Source organism: Rana temporaria, chromosome 1, assembly GCF_905171775.1.
Source record: "Rana temporaria chromosome 1, aRanTem1.1, whole genome shotgun sequence".
Taxonomy (NCBI): domain Eukaryota; kingdom Metazoa; phylum Chordata; class Amphibia; order Anura; family Ranidae; genus Rana; species Rana temporaria.
This window is the reverse complement of record NC_053489.1, coordinates 578,725,952-578,753,312: the sequence shown is the minus strand read 5'-3', so window position 1 is coordinate 578,753,312 and position 27,361 is coordinate 578,725,952. Positions and strand designations below refer to the sequence as shown.

Sequence of the window (27,361 nt, the reverse complement as noted above, 5' to 3'; positions counted from 1 at the left end):
AGGAAGAATGTTCATCAATGGAGCTACAACGCTACATCTTTTTTTTATAGGGTGCTCTGTTCTAACAGGTCTCTGCAAAATTCTATGAAACAGTAATTACCCTCCAAAGCTGACCTAAGTGGTCACATTTGTTTTTTTAAGAAATAGCACTCCAGTGCCATCAGCAGCCCTGATGAATAAGCACCAAGCACTGTAGGGTACGAGGGCAGGTCTCCTCTCCACTACACAGAAGTGGAGAAATCTAAGTACAACCCTAAGAAGATATAGCATGGAACAGAAGGAAAGAATCAATTGACAGCAATCTATAGGTTCCTATTAAGGATCAGATAGGAAATAATTCATTTACAAATACCCATGAGAGGCCATACCTATTTCACAGCATGTCAAAAGCTGAGCAAAGCTAATCCTGTAAAGCAAGGTTTGTCTTTCAGGGAACAGAAGTTTCAAGCAGCTCTTCCTATTCTAGTAATTAAAAGAAGGAGTAGGTGATAAAGATCTGCTAGACACCTGTGAAGCCAGAACAATGGAGGGAGCCAGGTCACTATTGCAGGGGAAGTGCTCTGCTGCATCCAATTGGGATTTTTTTTTTTTTTTACCAAATGTAAATTTATTTTAATTAGCTGCTTTGACACACAATGTGGGATTTTTCGGCTGTCGCTGTTTTATTGCAATTCAAAGTTTATTTAAATAAATAGTACTTTAGGACAGAGCGGGGGAGATTTGTGTTTGTCCGGTGACCATCATTTCCAAAACTACTGGAAATTCAGAATGCTAAAGTTTTTATAAGAACAGGGGGGAGAATACATCTTCCAATCGGGACAACTGATCCAGTGACTAATATACTGTAGTATTTTCACCTCACGTTGGAGAGATTTCTTCTCAGTTCCCGTTCTGTCTCTGGAAACCGAGTAAATCTGAGTGAGAAAATCTCATAAAAATGATAGGGTTTTAACCATTTCTTGCTCTATCCAAAATAAAACACAGAAAATGCTAGCATTTTTCACAAGGAGGTCAACAATGACAACGCAACATATGCATGTCAAAACAGGGACTTCCTTTAAAATAAATAATATACGTATATATTATTCAACAAGGGATAAAAAAAGTTTGAGGGATACAATTATGTGTCATAATTAATGTCATTTTTTGTTTTTTTATATTTTTATCCCGATTATTTTAACAAGTACAAAATCAGCATTTGCCATTGTAAATGAAAGTAATTGCACATAAACAAACTTTTGAAGAATCGGTTGTATTACTAATAAACCTTCATGCACGTGGGACTTAGATTGCATCACCCACCTATTAGATTTATATGGAAAAAGTCAAACCTAAACCGAACATAAAAAAAGGGAGGAACCATAAATACACACCATAGAACTTATGAGGTGTATGAACAACCTCATGTGGCTAGGTTTAAAAAAATGGCCCTTGTCCCTCCCACTTATCTCACTGGAGGTGTTCCGAGTTTGGAGGGGGGAATGCATATATAGTGCAGTTATAATTTTGAAGCTCCTCCTTTTGCCTCAAGTGGTACATAGGTGTGTTCCAATGTGTAGCATAGGGGACCGTGGGGAGTGAATCCCCATCCCCTGCTACCACCACTAGAAGAGACCCACTAGCCCAACTTCCACATGGTCCCAGGGACCCTAATTGGTCCAAAGGCCCATAAAAAGGTAAATTCAGAGAGAGGAAAAAATGAGAAAAAGAGATATCAGAAAGGAGAATAGAGGGTAGTGAAGGGGGGTGCACTCCGGCCCTGGAGGAGAATACTCCCGAGCCAATCCTATCCCATTATGTGGCTGTAAGATAGTTGATCCAGGGGTCCCATATTTTGTCAAAGTATGCAACCTTATCATTTAAAATTGTAGAGAGTCGTTGGTTCACCATTATCCAAGATATTCTGGCTGCTACAAATATGAAGGCTATGAGTCTCATCATTTGTTTTGATGTCCCCTCCACTGGGCATCCCAACAGTGCCTGTAGAGGTGATTTAATGAGGTTCACATGGGTCAATGAGTATATAAAGTTATATGTACGTATCCAGAACCTTCGCACTTTCGGACATGTCCACCATGTGTGAAACATAGTAACGCCCATGTTACATCCTCTAAAGCAGGGGTCTCAAACTGGCGGCCCTCCAGCTGTTGCGAAACTACAAGTCCCATCAGGCCTCTGCCTTTGGGAGTCATCTTTGCAACTGTTAGCCTTGCAATGCCTCATGGGACTTGTAGTTTGGCAACAGCTGGAGGGCCGCCAGTTTGAGATCCCTGCTCTAAAGCACTGCGGGAGGGCTGTTGCAAGTTTTACTAGGTATGTATCTAACCTATTGCTCGCTTTTGGATAGAGTAAAGAAGATCTAAAAATCCCTGTCTGGTTTACCAATAAATATCAGTCCAAAAGTGTTACTTTTAGCATAAAAAAAAAAAAAGTAGACCAATGGCTTTAGGGGGTAACAAAATGCCACCCTTTTCAGGCCTCAGAAGTCTGGTGAAAATGGGAATAAATTGGGTTCAAATGGACTGAAATGGCTTGAAAAAAAGTTCAGTAGTGGAATTGCAAGCTTCAACGAGTGGTTGCTATAGCCAGCCTTGTTGTATGCTGCATCAACAAGCTGCCAAACCTGTTTATACTGTTGTGGTGCTCTTCTACACTTCCTGGATGTCAACTGAAGAGCACTGTAGAGGTCCTGCACATGCAAGACCTGCCTATCCAGAGTTTCTGTACTGCACACAATAGACTATGGATTCCACAACTTTCACTTATACCTTCTACGCTGATAACTGTCCCCTCCCTAACTCTCCCCTGGGGAGATTCACCCTTTCTATTTTTTCCAGGTGACCTTTGTACAAATCCACAGTTTTTTATCGGTGTTACTGGAAAAGGAGTAGAGGGGAAATCTGATGAGAACTGTCTAAGGCAGCGCATAGGTGATTTATTTTTTTACTCAATTCCTCCATCCACACATTCAAGGTGGACGGGGCAATCCTCTCACTGTGCCTTTGTACTGTGATGGGCAGGGAAGCCTTACGGGGGGAATACACTGATCAGCACATCGGGCTATGATTGACGGCGCTGATCGACTTCTGTACAACCACCCTGCCCATACATTGATTGAAATTTGGCCGGTTCAGTAGGGACCGGCTGAATTTAATCCATGCATGGTGGGCTTAAAGTGGAGTTCCACCCAAAAACTGAACTTCCTCTAAGTGATGGTGACCCCCTGGCATGCCACATTTGGCATGTCTTTTTTTTGGGGGGGGGGGCAATAATTCCCTGACCATTCACATTGCGCAGCGCGGCTCACAGTTAGAATGTCGGAGCCTCAGAGGAGCGGGGCTTTGTGACTCTGCATCGCTGGACCGTGATAGAAAAGTGAATGTCCGATTATTAAAAGTCAGCAGCTAAACTTTTTGTAGCTGCTGACTCTTAACCACTTAAGGACCTGTTTTTCAGATTTGGTATTTACAAGATTAAAACATTTTTTTTGCTATAAAATTACTTAAAACCCCCAAAAAATAAAATCAAGGAATTACATTGACAAAATCAAAAATGATAAAGGAGAGGTTGCCCATACAACAAAAGAAATCGCCGAAACATTTAGACTATACTATGAAAAATTATACTCAGTTGAACAAAAAATTTGGCAGATAGGAGAGAAAGAAAATAAGATCACAACCTTTTTAAAAGAAGCAAGACTCCCAAAAATTAGTCAATTCGACGCAGAGGGGATGGACAGGCCAATCACGGAGTATGAAATTAAGTTAGCATTAACAAACTCAGCCTCAGGTAAAAGCCCAGGCCCAGATGGCTTTACAGTAATGTACTACAAAAAATGTAAAGAGATACTACTACCAAGGTTATGTAAGTACTTCAACGGCCTTGGGAAGGGGTACAAATTAAGTAAGGAGGCCTCAGAAGCGATTATCACTGTCATCCCGAAGGAAGGCAAAGACCTGAAAGGATGCTCGGGGTACCGGCCAATATCCTTGCTAAACACGGATATAAAACTGTTCGCAAAGATTTTGGCCGGGAGAGTTAAGCAGGAAATGAATAAATTGGTGCATCCAGACCAGACGGGGTTCATCCAGGGGCGAGAGGGGAGAGACAATGGCGTCAGAACACTTTTGATTATCAGGAAAATGAGGACAATGGGGTCCCCAGGTCTACTCATGTCAATAGACGCAGAAAAAGCGTTCGACAGGGTTGACTGGGGACTCATGCTCTCTACTTTAAAGGAAATGGGGTTTGGCCGGAGGATGATGAATTGGGTGGCTGCCCTATATCAGTCCCCTATGGCCAAAATTAAAATAAACGGCAGCTTCTCGCAAACATTCCAAATGAAAAATGGAACACGGCAGGGGTGTCCATTGTCACCACTGCTGTTTGTGTTGTCAATGGAACCCCTGCTAGCCAAGATTCGTAATAGCCAAAAAATAAAAGGGATCAAAATAGGGGAGGAGGAACATAAACTTGCAGCGTTTGCAGACGACGTCCTCTTCTATTTAACTGAACCCAAAACATCAATTCCAAACCTATTAAGCCTTTGCTATGAATATGGAGAAATTTCAAATTTTAAATTAAATATTACCAAAACGAAGATCATGAGCATAAATGTTAGTAAGATAGAAGAAAAATCCCTGAAAAAAAAACATCGTTTCGACTGGGTCAGTGAATTTAAATACCTTGGGATTATGTTAGCCAAATCAATTAAAAAAATGTACGAGATAAATTTTATCCCATTGCTAAACGAAATTAAGAAAGAGACAAAAAGGGTGGAAAATAGAGCAATATCATGGATAGGACGAATCAATTATTGCAAAATGGTCATCATGCCAAAGGTCCTATATAAATTCCAGATGATCCCCATAGCCCTCCCGAGAACTCTACTCTCAGCCCTTAATAAATTAATTATGAACTTTATATGGAAGAACAAGAAACACAGGATATCTATTCAAACATTAATGCAACCAAAAAAAAAGGGAGGACTCGCCGTTCCGGATGTTAAGAGATACTACGATGCGGTTATTTTGACAAGGGTGGTGGAGTGGGCCAGACTCAATAAAGAAAAAAGATGGGTAAGTTTAGAAAATGAATTATCACAGGCTAGGCTAGATAAGATAATTTGGAACCCCCCCAAATTTAGGACACTGGATATAAACCTACACGAGATAACAAAAAAGGCACTGAAAACATGGGATATAGTATATAAAAAAATTGAGAAAGAATATAACTCACCTCTCATAGCACTGAAAAACAACGATTTTTTTGCACCGGGTAAGACACAAGTGGGGGGGCATTGGATTAAAAAAGATACGGCACAATTAAGAGACATAATGAGTGAGGGTCACATTAGAACACTGCAGGAGTTAAATCTTAATAAAAATTTAATGGAAATCAATGAGTGGAGGTATCAGCAGCTTAATCATTTTATCCAAGGTCTCCCACACCCGTTGAGGTCAGGAGACCAGCTGTCAGACTTGGAAAAAATCTGTACCACGGAAAGATCCAAAGGTATTGTTTCAAAACTCTATAGGATCTTAATGAAGATGGAGGAGCCGGGTATACCCCCATTCATTGAAAAATGGGAAAGGGAATTGGGCACAAAGCGGGATAGGACTACAATAGAGAGAATGTTGATTCTGACCCACTCCTCCGCGGTGGATAGCCGCACGGCGGAAATGTGCTTTAAATGCTTTGCCGGTTGGTATATGACACCGGATAAATTAAAACAATTTAAAGAGGGGCAGACAGGGAACTGCTGGAGGGGGTGTAGCACACTAGGAAATATGGCACACCTTTGGTGGGGATGCCCTAAGATAAAAGAGTACTGGGAAAAAATATTGGGATGCGTTGAGGAGATCACAAAGAAAAAGATAAAGATGGACCCATGGGTTGTTTTATTTCATGGGGGAGAAGAAGGTATTAAAAGGTACAGGGGATCACTGATACCGCACCTCTTGAACGCCGCCAAGAGATTAATCCCTAGAAGGTGGCAAGATCCAGATCCCCCTCTGATTTGGGAATGGATCGACGCAGTCGAAGAAACATACAAAATGGAAGAACTGAAAGAGGGTTTAGAGGGCAATAATATTCTATTAAGCACAAAATGGGAAAACTGGAGGATCTTCAAGAAAACTTGGAGCTACGCAGAAAAGCTAAGGGAAGAATTTTAAACGCTCTCCTAGAAGAATATTAGAAAGATCTACAGGTCTGAAGAAATTGTCCAAGGTGAGACAGGGGAGGGGGGGGGGAGGGGTAGAGGTAAGGGGGGGTAAAAATTTGAAATGGTCAACCTTTTGGTATTTTTATTTGCTCTTTCGCAAGAGGAGGTATATATGGGTTTCATATGGGTTTATTGTATATGCGCATGTTATAATAGCATATGTAAAAAAAAAAAAAAAAAATCACAACAAAAAGGAAACAAATAAATAAATAAATAATATATTAATTAAAAAAAAAAAAGAAAAAAAAAGAGAAACCCTTATAAAGAAAAGCGACACTAATGATGCAAAACCAAAGTAGAGATGCAGTGGGCTGGTGCGTAGAACATGAGCATGTATCCGCGCTCTATGGGGTGGAGTCTGGGGTGGAAGAGGGAAAAAAAAAAAAAATATAAAAAAAAAAAAAAAAAAAAAAAAAAAAAAAAAAAACCCCAAAAAATTATATATATTTTTTCCAACACCCAAGAGAATAAAATGGCGGTCATTGCAATACTATGTGTCACGCCCTATTTGCGCAGCGGTCTTACAAGCAAATTTTTTGGGGAAAAATTTAACTTTTTTGAATAAAAAAATAAGACAACAGTAAAGTTAGCCCAATTCTTTTTTATATTGTGAAAGATAATGTTACGCCGAGTAAAATGATACCCAACATGTCACGCTTCAAAATTGCGCACGCTCGTGGAATGGAGTCAAACTTTTAACCTTAAAAATCTCCATAGGTGACATTTAAAAAATTCTACAGGTTGCATCTTTTGAGTTACAGAGGAGGTCTAGGGCTAGAATTATTGCTCTAACGATCGTGGTAATACCTCACTTGTGTGGTTTGAACATCGTTTTCATATGCGGGCGCTACTCAAGTATGCATTCGCTTCTGCGCGCGAGCTCGTCGGGACGGGGCGATTTAAAAAAAAAATGTTTTCTTATTTATTTTATTAATTTTTACACAAAAAAAATGGGTCACTTTTTTTCCTATTACAAGAAATGTAAACATCCCTTGTAATAGAAAAAAGCATGACAGATCCTCTTAAATATGAGATCTGGGGTCAAAAAGTCCTCAGATCCCATAGACTAAAATGCAAAAAAAAAATTGTCATTTTGTTTCATTTGAAAAAATGACAACAAGAAAATATTGCTTTAAGAAGCATGGGCGGAAGTGAAGTTTTGACGTTGCTTCCGCCCTGCTATGCTATGGGGACGGGTGGGGGCCATCTTGCCCTCACTTGTATCCCAGCCGAGCAGGGGACAGGACCCGATCGCCTCCGAGGGGGGGGGGGGCCCTCTCCCGCCACCGATAATGGTGATCTCGCGGCAAATCCACCACGGGGACCACTGTTATCGTTTACAGGACCGCTCAAAGAAAAGATGGATATCTCGGTTGTTGCAGCAGCTGCTGCCGTTACCGAGATATCCATCTTTAAAGTACCGACGTATATGTACATGAGCGGGTCCTTAAGTGGTTAAATGGGTGAAACTCCGCTTTAAGAAGGACGTTTTCCTCACTTTGAACAGATTTCCTCTTACTTCATATTGTGTCTCCAGGACAGAAAGTGAAGGGAAACGTGCCTAATGGGACACAGACAACAAAAAAAATGACAGCGTTTTAACCACTTCAATACCGGGCACTTTCCCCCGTTCCTGCCCAGGACAATTTTCAGTTTCAGCGCTGTCGCACTTTGAATGACAATTGCGCGGTCATGCAACACTGTACCCAAACTACATTTTTATCATTATCTTCCCACAAATATAGCTCTTTTGGTGGTATTTGATCACTATTGCGGTTTTGATTTTTTGCGCTATAAACAAAAAAAGACTATTTTGAAAAAAATAACTGATGGGCACTGAAAGACGGCACTGGGCACTAATGGGCACAGATAGGTGGCACTGGATAGGCAGCACTGATGAGGAGCTACTGACGTGGTAAGAAGCTTCTGTCAAAGGCTCCATACCACAATCAGAGCTGCAGTGTGTCAGACTGACACAGCACCTCCGATCGCTGCACGCCCCCGCTTGTTATCCCGATCATGTCATATGAAGTCCGAACGAAATCACTTTGCCGCCGTCATATTGCTACATGGCGGGCGGCAAGTGGTTACTCATCTCTTAAGCCACGTACACACGGGCCGAATGCCAGGCAACATCAGCCAGTTCAATAAAAAAAAAACAGCCGACATTCATCCTGTGTGTATACCAGCCGGTCTGACAGAAGCCGGCTGTTTGGTCAGCTTCTGTTGGATGTGCATGCTGGACCGGCTCTTGATCCATGCTCTCAGCCAATGGAGAGCTCTGATCAGAGTGTTCTGCCGGGGGGGGGGGGGGAAGGTCCGTCCCCATGTCAGAACACAATGGCTCAGTGGGGAAGATTGCTGTACTAAAGTCAGATCATTAGTACAAAGGCTCCGACCTGAGCTTGCATTCAACCCATACGAAAGTCAAATCCACGAAAGTCAAATCCACCTTCCACTACAAGTGCAATCCCTGTAGATCTGAGGGGGACATGCAAGAAAAATAAAAAACAGCTTGAACATGATTAGATGATAAAATCTGCCGAGCTTCCCATAATTTCAGAGCTTTCCCTCAGATCTACAGCGATCTACAGCGACTTACAAGTGCACTTGTAGTGCAAAGTGGATTTGCACGTAAATAACCCCCATTGTGTGTACCAGGTTTTACTCTAACCATGACCTAAAAGAAGAAAATGTTCTGGCTTCAGATACATGAACTTAATTAAAAACTTAACTGAGAGCAAATACATTTTTCAGTAATAGTTCCATATACATAGGACCATGGAGTTCCGCAAATGTTTGCTATGCTGAAATGAACTATGGAACCTCAACCAACAAACTGAACTGGTTTGCGTTGCTTCAGTGAAACTCCAATTACTTCTCCTAAATCAGCAATTATTATCCCCCACTATGTTGCTCCTGAGTGAGGAATGCATGCAAACATCATTAAGGTTTTCATTAACCCTGTAATGACCATAAAAAAATGTTTTTAAAAGAGCACAGCAGTGCACGCTTTTCTTGCGATATTGTAGAGTTAACAGACCAGCATTCTTCTTTAGAAAGTGACCTGCCACCTAGGTCAACCTGAAGCTGGTAGTCTGCCAGATGGAGTGTCACTGCTGTCAGAACTCAATGCATTCTAGAAAGTCAGCCAACATTCCCTACGCATAGTTTTAAACCATCCTTCTCACTAATGATGCCCTGTTATTTTGGGGCATCATTAAAGTATATATTTTTTTTTGAGAAGCTGCACCAGTCCCATCTATCAATACGCAACAATTGAGCTGCCGATGAAAACAGCAAGAGCATTTTTGGTGTTCTATTTGAAAGCGATGAAAGAGACAAGAAATTAGTAAAAGGATCTGAAATCAGCAGAATGAAAAAGAAGTCTTTCACTTAGAGCACAATGCTCAACTGAGCACTAAAGTGGGCAGAAAATAATTCTTAACACTTTCACCACTGACAAGCCTAGCCTCTTAACAAACTGGTCAAAACAACAAGATACTGTATTATGATCAACCCAAGCTTGATTTTGGTAGTATCACTAGGCAGTTCTAACAGAAGCACTCGAAAAAGGCTACAGCTGCAAATTAACCATAGGCCTACCAAGGCAGAAAGTCTACAAAAAGTAGCAAACAGCTAAAATACATATAAGGGAATGTTTTACCAGTGAAAGGGTTGGTAATGCAATTCAACAGGTCCTGACATTAACACATCCAGCATAGGCAGGATAGTGACCTCACTTTTCTGTTCTACTGTTAGGCTGATGTCAGATGGAAGATTTTGCAGCAGAGATTTATCGCTGCTAAACGTGCTAATGCCAATGATGCAGCTAATAATCCAATTGTAGCTAGCGATAGTGCTCCAGCATTGGAGGTTGTTCTGCTACAAATCACTCTACTTCAGCCATTTAAGCAATATTTCATAGAAGGGTGATTGCTGCTAGCGATTTTGATGCTGTCATGATACGCGGATCTTACGCCCTGTACACACGATCGGTTCGTCTGATGAAAACGGTCCGTTTTCGGTCCTGGGATCCGTGTGTCCGTGGTCCCAGGGATGGAGCCAAGGGATAGCCAGGGGATGTGGCGCTGTAGCGCGAATCTATGATTTTTTAAAATACTATGAATCTATGATTTTTTAAAATACCTTTTGGAATATATTTTTGGAATAAATTTTTATCGGTCACAACCTACTTCACCATTTGTGGCACATCTTTCTTTATTACATCCCCTGGCTATCCCTTGGCTCCATCCCTGGGACCACGGACACACGGATCCCAGGACCTTCAACCTTCCAGGACACCATTGGAACTGATCCAGGAGTGGCGGCACTGATCCAACAGGAGGAGAAAATATTTGCCCTATGCGCATATACCACTGGTTGAAGGTAAAAGCAATAGGAGATAAGTTACCGGATTGCATAAACCTGTCTAGATGATCCATCCACTGGATATGTCCTTCAAGATTATCCACTTGCCATTTTCCATATAGACTTTACTATTGGTTCTCTTTGGTTTTTGTTTTTTTGTTTATAGTGGGACAGTCACTTTCACGCTTTGGGCTTCCTAAGCTCATCCTTTTATTATTAGTCTTAGTGTGTTGGCGAATAGCCGCCTGTGTTATACACCTATACTTTAGCGCTTATCACTTTTTTATCAAAAATGGGGGTTAAATGGAAAAAATTACCCCTCTGAATCAGCCTTAAAATGGTATTAAACCCAAAAGCAAATATCTATTATATTGTATAGTGCCTTGAAAAAGTATTCATACCCCTTGACATTTTCCACATTTTGTCATGTTACAACCAAAAATGTAAATGTATTTTATTCTGATTTTATGTGACAAACCAACACAAAGTGGCACATAATTGTGAAAAGGAAGTAAAATGATGAATGGTTTTCAAAAATCTTTTACAAATAAATGCGTGAAATGTGTGGCGTGCATTGGTATTCAGCCCCCCTGAGTCAATACTTTGTAGAACCACCTTTTGCTGCAATTACAGCTGCAAGTCTTATTGGGGATGTCTCTACCAGCTTTGCACATCTAGAAAATGACATTTTTTCCCATTTCCCATTTTTTCCCATTCTCCTTTCCAAAATAGCTCAATCTCTGTCAGATTGGATGGAGAGCGTCTGCAAACAGCGATTTTTAAGTCTTGCCACAATTTCTCAATTGGATTTAGGTCTGGGCTTTGACTGGGCCATTCTAACACATGAATATGCTTTGATCTATACCATTTCACTGTAGCTCTGGCTGTATGCTTAGGGTCGTTGTCCTGCTGGAAGGTGAGCCTCTGCCCCAGTCTCAAGTCTTTTGCAGATTCTAACAGGTTTTCTTCTAAGATTGCCCTGTATTTGGCTCCATCCATCTTCTCATCAACTCTGACCAGCTTCCCTGTGCCTGCTGAAGAAAAGCATCTCCACAACATGATGCTGCCACCACCATGTTTCAAGGTGGGGATGGTGTGTTCAGGCTATGCCACACATAGCGTTTTGTTTTTATGCCAAAAAGATACATTTTGGTCTCATCTGACTAAAGAACTTTTCCACATGTTTGGCTTCTTGCAAACTGCAATCTGGACTTCTTATGATTTTCTTTTTAACAGTTGCTTTCTTCTTGCCACTTTTCTATAAAGGCCAGATTTTTGGACAGATTCCCCCACCTCAGTTGTGGATCTCTGCAGCTCCTCCAGAGTTACCATGGGCCTCCTGGCTGCTTCTCTGATTAATTCTCTCCTTGCCTGTCAGTTTAGGTGGACATCATGTCTTGGTAGGTTTGCAGTTGTGCCATACTCTTTCCATTTTCGAAAGATGGATTGAACATTGCTCCGCGAGATGTTCATAGCTCTGGATATTTATTTTATAACCTAACCCTGCTTTAACCTTCTCCACAACTTTATCCCTGACCTGTCTGGTGTGTTCCTTGGCCTTCATGATGCAGTTTGCTCACTAGGGTTCTCTAACAAATCACTGTGGGATTCACAGAACAGCTGTATTTATACTGAGCTTAAATTACACACAGGTGGACTCTTTTTAATAATTAGGTGACTTCAGAAGGAAATTAGTTCCACTATATTCTAGTTAGGGGTGTCAGAGTAAAGGAGGCTGAATACAAATGCACGCCACACTTTTCAGATATTTGTAAAAAAAAAAATGAAAACCATTGATCATTTTCTTTCCACTTCACAATTATGTGCCACTTTGTGTTGGTCTATCACATAAAATTCCAATAAAATACAATTTTACAATTTTGGTTCTAACATGACAACATGTTGAAAATGTCAAGGGGTATAAATACTTTTTCAAGGCACTGTAGCTGCATTAATTTTTTTTATAAGGCTTTTCATTTATTTTCACCTGCTGATACAGCCAGTAAAGCCTCGTACACACGATCGGATTTTCCACAGACAAAGCCTCAGACTTTTGTCCTAAGGGTGTTGGCCAAAAATGTGTCTTGCATACAAATGGCACACAATTGTCGGCCAACAACACGAATGTAGTAGTTTTTCAGATCTTTAGCGTCACCCTTTGGACACGTTCTGCTAATGTTGTGTTTGGTGAGCATTGCTTCCGAGCCATGACTAAGCGCTGAATTGCAGCGTGAAACGCGTCGGCCATTTCTGTACCTGTTGTTTGCAGTGTCTGCATGTGCACTTGATAATAAAAGACCAACTTTATTTTAAGTTATCTTGGAGTGCGGCTATCCAGATTTTTTTTCGTCCATGTGCTACAATCAGCATTGCCAGCACCCTGGTGGTTCAACAACCCTTGATGATCTACGAGGCTCACCTGGAGCGGTGAAAGAATTGTCTGCTTCAGAGCATGTGTTTGTACTTGGGACTTTTGTACGACAGACTTGTGTACACACGCTTCAAAAATCCGACAACAGACCGTTGCTCATGGAAAATGTTAAAGCCTGCCATCCAACATTTGTCTGCGGAAAATCCGATAACAATTGTCCGATGGAGCCTACAAATGGTCAGATTTTCCACCAACAGCCTGTCATCATGCTGTAGTGGGGAGGTGATTCCGCTGAATACCTTAAGTCTAGCAGAGCAAATGGTATCACCTACTGACTTCTGTCCGGCAGAGGTGTACACAATTCACAAAAGTGGCTGGACAGAGTTACAAATACTTTGGCAGCTAAGGCCGTTCACTGGGAGTTTATTCAGCAGGACTGAAGGAATAATTATTTGATGTTAATATAAAATTTCTCAGACTCTCTATCTAGTGAAATAACAGCTGGAACTGAACTAGCTGCTATCTAATTTGCCAATTACAGCATTCATTTCTAATTTTGGGTTATTGAGCTCATTGTTTATTGAATAATAATACTCTAAACTTAGCCCTGAGTTTACAGGAATGGTGCCACACATTAGCAGCATGTCATGTACACCTCATTCAAGTGCATATGAAGCCACAGGACCTACATACATTACAATATGCTTCTTAAAATGGACTGTAAGACAGGAATAGACCAGCGGCATTCAGGAAAGTTAAAAATAGTCAAAAAAGGAGAACTACAGTAAGCCTTTACAATTCATGAATGACTAAATTTATTTCATGCCATTTCTCACATCATTTTGTCCGAACTAAGTTGGGAATATATTGCCTTTAATAGCTTTCCGCACTATTTATAGACTGTGGCAACGTGTGCAGACGATGGACCGTCAAAGTATTTACTCACATTCATTAATTGCATTTTTTTTTAAATATTGTGTTATAACTGCATGCAATTTCTCTCTGTATTCCATTCCCATAAACAGTAGGGATTATACCTATGAAAGGAAGCTTTGTAAATGAATGGGGACCGAAACATTAGTGTTAAACTGTGTTGTGACTAAACTGTGCCCTGAGTGTGTGCAGATTTGAACTGTTCTGGGCCCCTTTCACATGAGCGGACCGATCGGACATGAGCGGACTGAAAAATGGACAAGCAGACCCGATTGGACCACTAATTTTTCACTATGGGGAGGTGGATGTAAATAGACATATGTCTCCATTTACACCCGCCTGCATCCAAACCATTCCAGTCTGCCAAAAACAGACGGATGGGGATTTCCATCCATCTAGCGCATCGCATCGGATCCAATGACAGTCGAATGGAAACAGACATGCAGTCCGTTTCCATCCGACCGCCCCATAGAGAACAGCAGGTTGTGTACACACAATCGTTTTTCGGCATAAAAAAAAAAAACGTTTTTAAAAAGTAATTTAAAATGATTGTGTGTGGGTTTCACATCGTTTTTCGGGTTGTAAAAAATTATCGTGTGTGGGCTAAAACAACGTTTTAAACCCGCGCATGCCCAGAAGCAAGTTATGAGACGGGAGCGCTCGTTCTGGTAAAACTACCATTCATAATGGAGTAAGCACATTCATCACGCTGTAACAGACAGAAAAGCGCAAATCGTCTTTTACTAACAAGGAATCAGCTAAAAGCAGCCCAAAGGCGAATAGAACTTCCCCTTTAGAGTTGTACGTCACCGCGCTTTGTTCATCATTTTTCAAAAACGATGGTGTGTTGGCAACGTCGTTTTTAATGATGAAGTTGGAAAAACTTAGTTTTTTGGACATGCTGAAAAAATAAGTTATTTTTTCATGCCGAAAAACGATCGTGTGTACGCGGTATTATAGTTTTGGATAGAATTTGGAAAGGCTTGTACCTATTGTTTGCTGCATCTGAGGAGCAATCACCTTCCTCTTCAATTGTCCTCATGATCACTATCACTGAGACAGGAAGTAAGGGAAAATCCAATTTTATTTGTCACTGAAACAGAAATAAAAGAGAAATCTGTTTTGGTGACAACTGTCTAAGAGGGGATTTACCTCACTTTGGAGAAATATCTTATCATCTCCTGTTGTGTCTACTATTTGTGGCTTTAGATACACTTTAGGCCCCGTACACACGAGGGGATCTCCGCTGGGAACGGTCCGCCGGACCGTTTCCAGCGGAGATTCCTCCTCCGGATTTGGATCCGATGGCTTGTACTCACCATCGGATCAAAATACGCGCGGAATTCTTCCGCGGTGACGTGTTGCATCATCGCGGCGACGTGCGCGACGCTGGAAGGTAAGTACTTCCACGCATGGGTCGAATCATTACGACGCATGCGAGGGAGGGGAGCGGACGGATTGATCCGTTGAGTCTGTACAGACCACCGGATCAATCCGCAGGACCCGATTCAAGCGGATAAATTTCTTAGCATGCTAAGAAATGTATATCCGCTTGAAATCGATCCGGCCGACAAATCTCCGCAGATAAATATCCGCTAGGCCGTACAGATGACCGGATTTATCCGCTGGAACTGATCCGCGGATCAATTCCAGCAGATAGATCCGGTGGTGTGTACGAGGCCTTAGGCTATAACTAAAGATGCAACAACTTTGTTCTATGCCCCATATTGAGCCCCACAATAGCAAACATCTAGGTTTTGGAGAAATGTTGCCTGTAGCTTGTGCAGTCTCTCTCTCTCTATATATATGTTTATTATATACGTTTATTATCATCTGTAATAAATTGCTGTATATGTTGATATCTTTTTTTGTATTCCTTTGTAGCCAATATATGCCTCACAGCTCCTGAAGAAGCAATATAGCAAAACATGTTGAGGCATTTATATAGCTTTATATGCATTATCTTGTTCTCCATCGTGTTATGACAATTTTATATGTGTTGTTTGTCCTGGAGAGTCAACATTGTTTACTCCTTTTAATATTGGAATTAATAAAATATTACATGTTTTATTTTCATTTTCTATGTATTGCTGTAGCACCATTAAAATCCCCCTTTCCAGTCTTTTTTATAAAATTCCTAAGTTGAAATGTGGCTGATGTTGATCTCTTGAATTAGTGTGACTATTTCGATATAAAGGTCCAACAACTTTGTACTATGCCCCATATTGAGCCCCACAAATGCAAACAACTAGGTTTCAAGAGAAGTGTTGCTAGATGTGCATATACTTCTGTTCAGCTTGACGTGCTGGACCAGTAGACAGCATCAGCAATTCAGAGAGTACCACTGATGTTGCCTGTAGCTTGTGCAGTATCTGTAGGAACATTTAAGAATAACCAGCAGGACACTCCTCACAGATATTACCTCAATGGCATCATTGAAGGTGGCAAGCTTGAAGGATCTGAGGCTGGTCTCTATCTAAGCCCAGCCTACACAGATGCCATGTGGGCTGCCACAGCAATAGTACTGTACAGTTTAGCACTTGTGTGTATTAGGCTAGTTCTAATATAGAGTATTCCCACCAATAGAACAAATGACTAATCAAGGTTCAAACAAGAGACTTTTGACCTGACATCTAGAATTCCTCATGCAGTACCGGTGTCTTATAAATGAAATCTTGGCATGACCAGTTTTATCAAGTAAAATAAAGAAAACTTTTCTGAACATGATTTTGCACATTTCTGCAAGGTTATGAGAAGATTTGAATCTGCTGGGCTGCATCACTACCCCTTTTACTCTAATAAAGTTATCTTTGGCAAAGTTTTTTTTGTAGACACATAATATTTAATGCTGTAGATGCTTTAGCGGACTTAAGGCTACACATAATACCCTGAAATGATAGTATATGGAGCACCATTCCTGAGGATCATAATTGTCAAAATTTGTAAGAATCATCTAAACCTGATGGACTTGTGTCTGTTTTTATATTTGCTAACTATGCAACTATCTTCATTACTTCAAACTTCCTGCATTCATGATAAAGCTAATGGGGTTCCGTATCTTAAACCAGACTAAGAGCATTAAAATATATCTAGTTCATTCCATTAGACATGATGATAGGAATTACAGACCAAGCTGACAGACAAAAATGGCCTTACTAAAGCTGATTTTTACTTTCAAAGTACATATCGTGATAACGACTGGTCGATGTGTTAAAGTGTCATATGCAAAAGTGGATAAGCCACCATCTTTTTAAACACCTTCCATCAGAAGGATTAAGGAAAAAGAGCTAACAGTTCTATTTTTATTCAACTCAGTCAAGTCAATCTTTAAATTAGTAGTTTGTGAACTATATTTTGCCAGACATTCTATGGAATAAAACAAAATCCAGCTTCTAATCCTATCAGAGGTTGGAGGATTTACACTCCCACATCAGTACTGTAAATGTCCATTGCAAGATTAACATAGTCGAGCGGATTATAGACTTTTTGCCAGGGAACGTGATCACATTTACAGCTCAATAAACTACTGCTCTTTACACTTTTGTATCTTAAAAATCAAACTGAATAATACTCCTACATTACAGCTATTACTGTAATCTTATATTTCACAATCCTTCAAAGACATCCCAGAAGGAGGATCAGAAGTGATATTTTCAAATAAAGCAGACTTTGTAAATAAAGAAAATAAAGATAATAGGGCTGATTTACGAAAGCAGAAGCAAATGCGGAGTTGTTCATATCTTTTTTACAAAATGTTTTATTGGCAACAGCTCAACTTTTTATTTTTTTATTTTCGTGTCCCACTTCATAAATGATTGTGACAATAACTTCCTCATTCATTTGGTAGTTATATTTTAGGTTAATCAAGTATTTAAGATTTCCTATTTTTCAAAAGCAAAGTAAAAGTGACTGGTTACCTTCAATATATCCATTTAAAAATGCATATACTTTGGCTGTTCAGCATATGTTTTTGAAAAGCCAGTGGCGTGTGAAACACACCCAAAAACTCCACCCAGTGCCAAAAAAAGTGCACACACAAAACGTGCAACGGGTGTTACACAATCCTTTCTAGGAAGGACCTTACCCTGATCGCCCCAGGGCGTTAGGCTCCAGACGAGGACTGAGGTACTCACTAGGTCCATCTGGCCAAAACCAGACAGACCCCTTTCTCTGGAGGGTCTGCTGAAACAGACCCATCCAAGTACTCGTGGGGCTCCCCCGAAGGGAGACCCCATGAGAGAGGGCGAACCAAGCCAGAAGGCCATGTCCACTCCCTCCCAAGACGTTCAGGGTAGACCCGAGGACCCACACCCTACTAATCACACAGTGACAAACGTGTAACAGCAAACAAAGATACAAAAAAGTGACAAACACAGGGAATAAATAAAAATAAAGTGGGGAGAAGGAAGGTGGGAGAAGTGAAAAGTGGTCATTGTGCAGAAAAATGGCCGGCCCTTCATACCAGGAATCAAAAATTCCTGTGGTCCTAGCCAAAAGTCTCGGCCCTAGAGGCAGGTTTGAAAAAAGTGTGTAGTGAAGTGACCAAGGTGCCAAAACTCAAAGTGCCCCTCAACACTTGTGCAAGCTTTGGCACCCCTGGACTGCCACTCCAGGGGTACATTCACCACAGGCTTTTCAACCCTGACCGACAGCCCAGCCAGTGCAGCCCCCACCCCAGCCAGGAATAGCCCGGAGCTCTGAGAGCTTAGGCAGAGTCCTGGATGCAAGGGCTCAACAACTACTCCCATTGTTCCTACCTAATTACATTCGGGGAATACTAACCCCCCCCCCTCCAAGGTGGGAAGGGGGGTCAGTGTTCTTTCCTGAAAACTGACTGGAGCAAGGACTACACCAATCTAGGACAGAAGGCCAGGGACCCGGCCCTTCGGCAGACCCAGTGATCTTCCATCCTCACCAGGAGACTTCCCTTTCGGCTTTCTCTAAAGGCGGCCTAATAAAATCCCTTCATTCGTCGAGCAGTACGGTTTCGGTCCGCCCTGATACAAACCGTCCTGGTTGCCATTACGCCAAGTAAATTTTGCATAGCCACCGCCACCCCTAATCCACCGCTGTGGATCAGGGACGGTTAGCACAGCGCCACCTCTTGGCAACTGGTAAGAACAGATACGACACTTGATCTTAGCCAAAAGGCCGTGAAGCGATTGGCTGGTCATCATATGTATTGCACTCAAATGTTTTTTTTTCTGAGTTATGCACTGTGACTCATTAACTCTGGTGGAAAGTTTTCAACCAGAAGAATGTTCATGGAGAGTGCACAGAACTGTTCTCATGCATCCTTACACGTTCTATGTTAAGCTGTAGCAAACTATCAGCAATAAGAACAACATTTTTATCTGCATTTTGTATAGATTTATAAATTGTCCAAAAGTATGTTGGTGTGAGGGGTGCCTGCCCCACCACCCCCCCAAAAAATGCTAATTTACATTTAGATTGCAGTTTGTCCTGAAAAACTGTGAGTAAAACAATGCTTATTTTTGGGGCTCCAATGTGTGATTTGGCCAGTAATCTCTTCTTCCACTTTAGCAATGTTCCCACCTGAGAACATGTCACTAATCTGGAAAATCGAAGCTAAACAAAGAAAAAAATGTATATGCAGACGTTATGTGAGCTTTTACAATGAAAACTTGAGGCCGACCCTAATCCTCCCAATCCTCTTATTAATATAATGGACAGCCTTAATAATTAAGAGGCGTAAGAGGTGAGAACAGACAGGGTCAACCTTCACTTTTTTCATCAAATGCTCATTTTGATATGTCCAGGGTCAAGACAGGTTTGCTTGATATAATGTGGTTCAGTACACATTTTCTTTTTTGGGTACAAGATTGTAAAAACATTTTAAAATAATATTTCAAATATATATTTTTTGGTCAGCTAGTTGGTTATTGCTAATATATTGTGTTCTCATTTAAAGCAAACAAATGACACTATAGTTCCCTTTAATATGTCTGGCTATTTTAGCTTTTAGTTTACGGAACTCAATAGCTCTAGCTGAAATGTGTCATCAGACTGGCTCATCCCTTATGATAACGCTCAATCCAAAATTTCAAAAAAGCAAGCCTTCAAAGAAGAAGATTCTACTCTGCTGTCTCTTTGGCTAACCTCTGAAAATCCTTTGCCATGTAGTAAATGTTGATTAGTAAAACAAATATTCTATGTACAATAGAACATGAAACACAACAAATGTACATCCATTTACAAAAACTTCAATAGGAATCCTTTGATACCCACAAATATTTTCAGAGGAGTCTTGTGGTACTCATTATAAACAGTGTATTTGTAAATGCAAGTATAGTTTTTCTAACATTTTACCAGAGCAAATTTTTAACCTCTAAACTGAACAAGTAATCAAACATTTAGAACCGTACCATCATCCAAATCTTAATGGAATAGCAGAAGGACTCAGGGAACCCCAGAGAGCCAACAAAGTGAGGTGGGCAGGGAGGACTGTTGCGGTACACGGTAATTAGGTAAATTCAAAAAAGAGCAGTAATCTCAAAACAAAAAAACATAAATTCATTAATATAATAATAAAAAGCAAAAAATAAAAAACATCAAACATAGACAACATTTAAAACAGTGCACATAACGTGACGCCGAACAAAGCAGGACATGCTGAATCTTACCAGATCTCACAGTGCTTTCTTTGACCAGTGCTATTGGTAACATTACCTCGTACGTACTTACTTACCTCACTTGTGGCTCCTCATATATACTTTTTGGATGCTATATCTCAGCCATAAACAGCACTACTCACTGGGACCGTTGGTCCTGGGACCCTCACCTTTCCCATATTTATTTATTTCTTGTACTTCACACAGGTTCCCCTCCATACTTATCCCCTTGGCCACCGTGGGAGATACCACTTCCGTGGTTGTTCTGGGCGTTTGAGCTTGTTGGGACATCTTGCTCCGAGATTTGCCCCTGACGAAGCAATATCCATCGCAAAACTAGTAGAGATTTCCGTATGGTGACTCCAACCTTCACCCAAAAAAAAACCCTTCCTGGGGATTGCACCTCCGGTGATTTGTTCGGCGTCACGTTATGTGCACTGTTTTAAATGTTGTCTATGTTTGATGTTTTTTATTTTTTGCTTTTTGTTATTATATTAATAAATTGATGTATTTTTTTTGAGATTACTGCTCTTTTTGAGTTTACCTATTTACCGTGTACCGCAACAGTCCTCCCTGCCCACCTCACTTTGTTGGCTCTCTAGGGTCTCTGGGGTTCCCTGAGTCCTTCTAGCTTTTTTGCACGATTTTGAGCTTTGTCATTTTTTTATTAGCCAATAGAGAAAGCTATCATCTGTTGCATCATTTGTTGCTAGGTATCTTAGCTTATTTAGGTTTTACATTAGCTTTTAGTTCTTTTTTTACTATTATTATTCTTTTTTTTTTTCGTTAGTGTAAGTGGGTTAGAATTATGGTTAGGCTTAGGATTAGGGTTATTTTTTTTGTTAGGGTGTTATTAATACTACTAATACTTTTACTACTAATACTACTAATAATAAATACATGTAAAATAAATACACACATAAATAATAATCATAAACAGATAATAAATGCAATAAATTAATAAAGGGTAATAAATAAATATATAACCCCAACCATTAAAAAATAAAATAATAATAATAGATAACTAAACTCCCTAACAAATGATGTTTAGTATTATCAATAATAATAATAATTTATTTTATATTTTTTTAAGGTTGGGGGTTAATTATTAAACGCTATTAATTTATTTTATTTGTTCATGAAGATTTTTAGTTATTTGTGTATTTATTTTATATTTATTTATTCATATATTATTTTTAAATTTTTTCCATTCGAGCAGAAAATCGTGCAAAAATGCACGAAAACACGTAAATGGTGCGTTTCCATTCATTTCTATTGAAATAAAAAACGTGCCAAAAACACTCAAATCTGCCCAGTTCAAGCTACAAAAAAGCTCCAGAACTTTTTTTGAGCTTCAGGCCATGTGGAGTAGAGTTGTGAACCATCTCCATAGAGAATAATAGATTTTTTCTCCTCCAGCGCCGTGGAGCTTCCAGCTCAAAATGCTATGGTGTGAATGGGGCCTCAACGCAAAATAAATTAAAAGTTCAAGGCGATTTTCTGACCTCCACACAATCCGTAGCAGCATTTATTTCAGTTAAGAGATTTTTGTAGAATTTGCTATGTTAGTACCTGCACACTTGGCTTGAGAGTTGATACAAGATCTTTCATCATTCGGACTTCTGAAACCGTGACTCCACCAATAACAAATAGGATGAGAAGAGGGGAGTCCGCTGGATGTGGACGGCTCACCTGGAAAAAAAACAATATCGGTTCTGTATTAATGCCAATAATAACATTTTCCTTTACTATTTTTGCCTTCACAAAAAATGTAACTATGCTCCACATGGTTGGGAAGACAGTGGTGCACAAAAATGTTATTTAACGCATAGAATACATTAGGATTAAAAATCTTCTGCATTTACAACCAGTTTAAGAAAGAGTACCATGTGTTTCTCCTAATTTTGCTGCACTTGTGAGTATGATCACTATAGTATTTTGTGTTCTGATTTGGGAAAATAACAAATAGCAAACCAAACCTAGCAATTGTATGTAGGAGCCAATCTGTTTTCTGCTTTCATTTTCCAACCTACTAGAAAACCAAACAAGGAATCTTCTGATATTAAAGTGATTGCAAAGCACAATATAATGAGAAAATAGTTGCAAAAGTTCCAGCAATGTTAGCGTCACATTAGCAATTCTTCAGAAGATTAAAAATAATACACGTTACACTTACCAGCTTACCAGGAGGGGAGCTAAACATGGAAGTTTTTTTTATCTTGATGCAGACAATGCATTAAGGTAAAACACCTCCTGCCACATTAAAGGAAGTACAACTGAAAGACCTAGAATGAAACCAGGTGCTGTGTAATGACCTTTCAGGCAGAAAGATTTAGATTTATGGGTAACTGTCAAGAACCAGGTTTTCACTATCCTATAGGTAAATACAGAGAGAGAGCTGGTCTCTGTTGGCCTTTCAATAAATCATCTAGGAATTAGGTATTATCTATTCAGGTGAAAAAAATAACTGGTCCTACTGTTTTTACTAGTAATAAATGACAAGGAATAATTGGTACTCTAGAAAGCATGTTGGTGGGGCCAATGGGTTTGTAACAGATGTGGAAGAAAGGCACACAGAGAAGCAAAAAATTGTCACAACTATTATTTACATGGTTAAACCCTTGTGTTTTTTCACCTTAATGTATCCTATGCATTAAGGTGAAAAAACACCTTGCACTGTCCTGCCCTCCCGAGCCCCCGTTTTACTTATCTGAGCCCTGAACTTCCGCGGGTGCAATCCCGCGTCGTTCTCCCCAAGGCTTCTCGGCTCTTCATTGAATAGATTGATAGCAGCACAGCCATTGGCTCCCGCTGCTGTCATATAAAACCCAATGACGCAGCCGCCGGTGGTCGAGGCCGAGTCATACACTCGGCAGCTATGGATGTCGAGTGTATGACACGGGAGCGCGCCCGCAAGCTAACCCCCTCGGGTGAGAGCTTTCCAGAGGGTGCTAGCTATTGCACGGAGGAGCCGAGAGAGCCGCTGTGGGACCCCAGAAGAGGATGTTCGGGGCAACTCGGCAAAACGAACTGCACAGTGGAGGTAAGTATGACATTTTTTTTTTTTTAAACACAAAACTGAAGTCTGGTTGAAAAAAAAAAACAGCCCATCCAATTCAACCAACATGTAAAAAAAAAAAAAACATACGCAAATAGAAAACCTCCATATACACTATGCTATACCCACAGTTGATTCAGAGGAAGGCAAAAAAAAACAGTAAAGCATGATCCAGTTTGCTTTGGTTAAGACAAACATGTGGAGTACAGCACCAAAGTTCTTAGCTGAACAGTACCACAAAATATGAAAAACCAGAAGCACAACATAAACGAGAACATAGTTGCAAAAGTTCCAGCAATGTTGGCGTCACATTAGCAATTCTTCAGCAGATTAAAAAATGCTACTTTGACAGGCTTAAGTGACCAGAGCAGCATGTGAGTAGAGAGGTGGCTACAGGCAAATGGTGGAGTATTGACAACTAGCAGACTGATGTGGGTTCCAAATCATACCACAGGAGTCCAGGTATTAACAGGACTGGCAGCGGTGTCCCTATTCTGTCCCTCCTTGTCAAGAACCTTTCCCTAGGATAGATGAGCTGTCCCTATTCAGTGTAGATCCTGTCCCTATACTATTCATTTTGCAACTGTGTGCCAACTTCAGTGGGGGCATTGATATTTATAAGCATTTATTTTAGGAATGCACCGATATATCGGTGGCCGATACATATCATCCGAAAATAGCAAGTGATTTTAATTATATATAGAAGTTTGGTTTTATGGAAAAAGAAGAAGGAAGAAAGAAAGAAGAAAGAAGAAAGAAGAAAGAAAGAAAGAAAGAAAGAAAGAAAGAAAGAAAGAAAGAAAGAAAGAAAGAAAGAAAGAAAGAAAGAAAGGAAGAAGAAGAAGAAGAAGAAGAAGAAGAAGAAGAAGAAGAAGAAGAAGAAGAAGAAGAAGAAGAAGAAGAAGAAAAACACTTGCCGAAATGCTCATGTCAATGTAATTTGTGCAAATACAGCAATATAAACCCTTTTTTAGTAGCTTTACTGTAAGTAACACTGACACCTTCAATTCTGATTTTTCAGATGTTTTTAGAACTGGAGATTTTTATGCCTTTCTTTGCATTGAGATGCATAATAGTTCAATTTAAAAAAAGAGGAACTATGTCTGCTCATAAGGAGAAATTACATATATTCATTGAAGTCTTGTAATTGGATGCTTCACTCACTAGGCTATTCAAATATCATTTGGCCTTTGCCGACTGAACAAGCCCACCTGCAAACTGCATGCTTTGGCCTTCTGGGCCCCATTTACACAAGGTGTGGCTGCTCAGAATGTAAAGCTCAACAGAACTGGCTTTACTGAAGTACTGAGAATGACTACAGAGGCTTACAGATCACACTGGCCAGAACTACTGGTCCCATAAATGTTCCACAATTTTGTGAAATTTTTAGGAGAAACTCATTTGAGCATCTTATTGTATTGTCAAGCTTAAAGTATATCTCAACCCAAATACTTAAACCCAACACGTTCCTCGAATATAAAAAAGATGGCTGTTGGGTTACTCAAAAATGGACATTGTTTAACCAAACCAATCAATGTCTAGAATAAAATAAATTAGGATGTACTAAAAGATGATGTTTATGTTGTTTTCATCATGTTAGCGTGGCTTGCCTTGTTTTTATTCTTCTGTAATCAGGAGAAAACTTCAAGCCCCTACTGGGGTTATGTAGCTTAACACAACTACCGTACTTAAGATTCAACAGGAGCTCAAATGCATAATATGAGAGAAAGAAAATATTTATAATGATGATGGATTACAAACAATTTGCAGCCTCTGTAAAGTCTCTACAAGTCTGGAAAAAAAAAAGCCAAAGGGCAGAAAAATGGTCAAGGTTATACCAGGTAAGGGCTTACGGCACATTTGTAGAAATGTGAGAGCTGGCACAGGTCAAGACAGTAACATTAGTAGACCTAACATTTACAATACAGTTCATAAGTCATCTTAAACTCGTAAACCTCCCTACTAACCAAGATGACTGAATACACTTTCCAGTAAGCTTCAGTACAAAAACTTAAAATTAAAGTTCCTCATTCCATTCACACAAACTAAAACAATCATTTTACGTTAGTCTTAGTTATGTGAAAATATATGAGCTTGAAAAGCCACACATGGATCAAACAAGTGTTGTTTGGGCACCTGCAAGGATCTACAGTGCTGTGAAAATGTATTTGCCCCATTCCTGTTTTTTTTTTGAAGAAAATTTTTATATAACGCAAAGATAACCTGAGTAAATACAAAATACATTTTTAAAAGATGTTTTAATTTATTAAGGGGAAAAATGCTGTCCAAACCTGCCTGGCCGTATGTGAAAAAGTATTTTCCACCTAAACCTAATAACTGGTTGTGCCACCCTTGGTGGCAACAACTGCAATTAAGCATTTGTGATAACTGGCAAATAGTCTTTCACATCGCTGTAGAAGAATTTTGGCCCACTCTTCTTGCAGAAGAAGACTTGAAGGGTTTTCTAGCATGAACGGCCTGTTTAAGGTCAAGCCAGAGCATTTCAATCAGATTTAAGTCTAGACTTTCACTAGGCCGCTCCAAAACTTTTTACTATTTTTTTTACCCATTCACATGTGGGCTTGCTGGTGTATTTCGGATCACTGCCCTGCTGCATAATACAAGTGCGCTTGAGGTCACGAACTGATGGTCAGACATTCTACTTCAGGATTTTCTGGTAGAGTGCAGAATTCATAGTTCTATGATTTTTTGCAAATCATCCAGGTCCTTAAGCCGCAAAGCAGCCAAGACCATCACTCTACCACCACCATGTTTGACTATTGGTATGGTGTTCTTTTTATTAACCACTTCATTACTGGGCACTTAAACCCCCTTCCTGCCCAGAACAATTTTCAGCGCCGACGCATTTTGAATGACAATTGCGCGGTCATACAACACTGTACCCAAATTATATTTTTATAATTTTTTTACCACAAATAGAGATTTCTTTTGGTGGTATTTGATCATCTCTGCGATTTTAATTTTTTGCGCTATAAACAAAAAAAGACAAAAAAAAAATAAAAAATAAAACACAATATTTTTTACTTTTTGTTTTAATAATATCCCAATTTGTTTTCCTCAGTTTAGGCCGATACGTATTCTTTTACATATTTTTGTTAAAAAAAATATCGCAATAAGCGTATATTGATTGGTTTGCACAAAAGTTATAGCGCCTACAAAATAGGGGATATTTTTACTAGTAATGGCGGCGATCTGCGATTTTTTTGTCAGGCCTGCGATATTGCAGCAGACATATCGGACATTTTTTACACTATTTTGGGACCATTCACATTTATACAGCGATCCGTGCTATAAAAATGCACTGATTACTGTATAAATGTGACTGGCAGGAAAGGGGTTAACACTAGGGGGTGAGGAAGGGGTTAAATGTATTCCCTGGGTGTGATTCTTACTGTGTGTGGAGGGGACTGACTGGGGGAGGTGACCGATGCTGTGTCCCTATGTACACAGCATCGGTCTCCTCTCTCCCTGACAGAACGTGGAGCTCTGTGTTTACACTTCCGGAAGTGTTGGCGGCCTCACCTCTTCATGTTAAGGTTCCTTCTGCCAGCTGCTAAGTCACTAAAGGACTCAGTAGTAGAGGCCAGTTGATGGAACCACCCAGCAGATCGGGGGTTCAGGACAGCTATACACTCAGAAGTGTGTCAGAGATGCAAAAGATTTCTTAGCCAGCCTAACTCTGCACCTTAGCAACGATCAGTACTGCAGACTGTATGGTAGATGAGTAGCAATCATTTTCTTTACAGGCT

The 27,361-nt window shown here is 40.1% G+C and overlaps 1 protein-coding gene and 1 pseudogene across 1 annotated transcript in view; both read right to left on the bottom strand.

Annotated features, from left to right (window-relative positions):
• The window catches only part of SCFD2 (sec1 family domain containing 2), a 653,104-nt gene that overhangs the window by 6,474 nt on the left and 619,269 nt on the right, over nt 1–27,361 (bottom strand). The window contains exon 8 of the mRNA XM_040334879.1: nt 22,106–22,225. Within this exon, the coding sequence (XP_040190813.1) occupies nt 22,106–22,225 (120 nt within the window). The remainder of the gene's footprint in view (nt 1–22,105; nt 22,226–27,361) is intronic.
• On the bottom strand, nt 18,933–19,064 carry LOC120925262 (annotated as a pseudogene).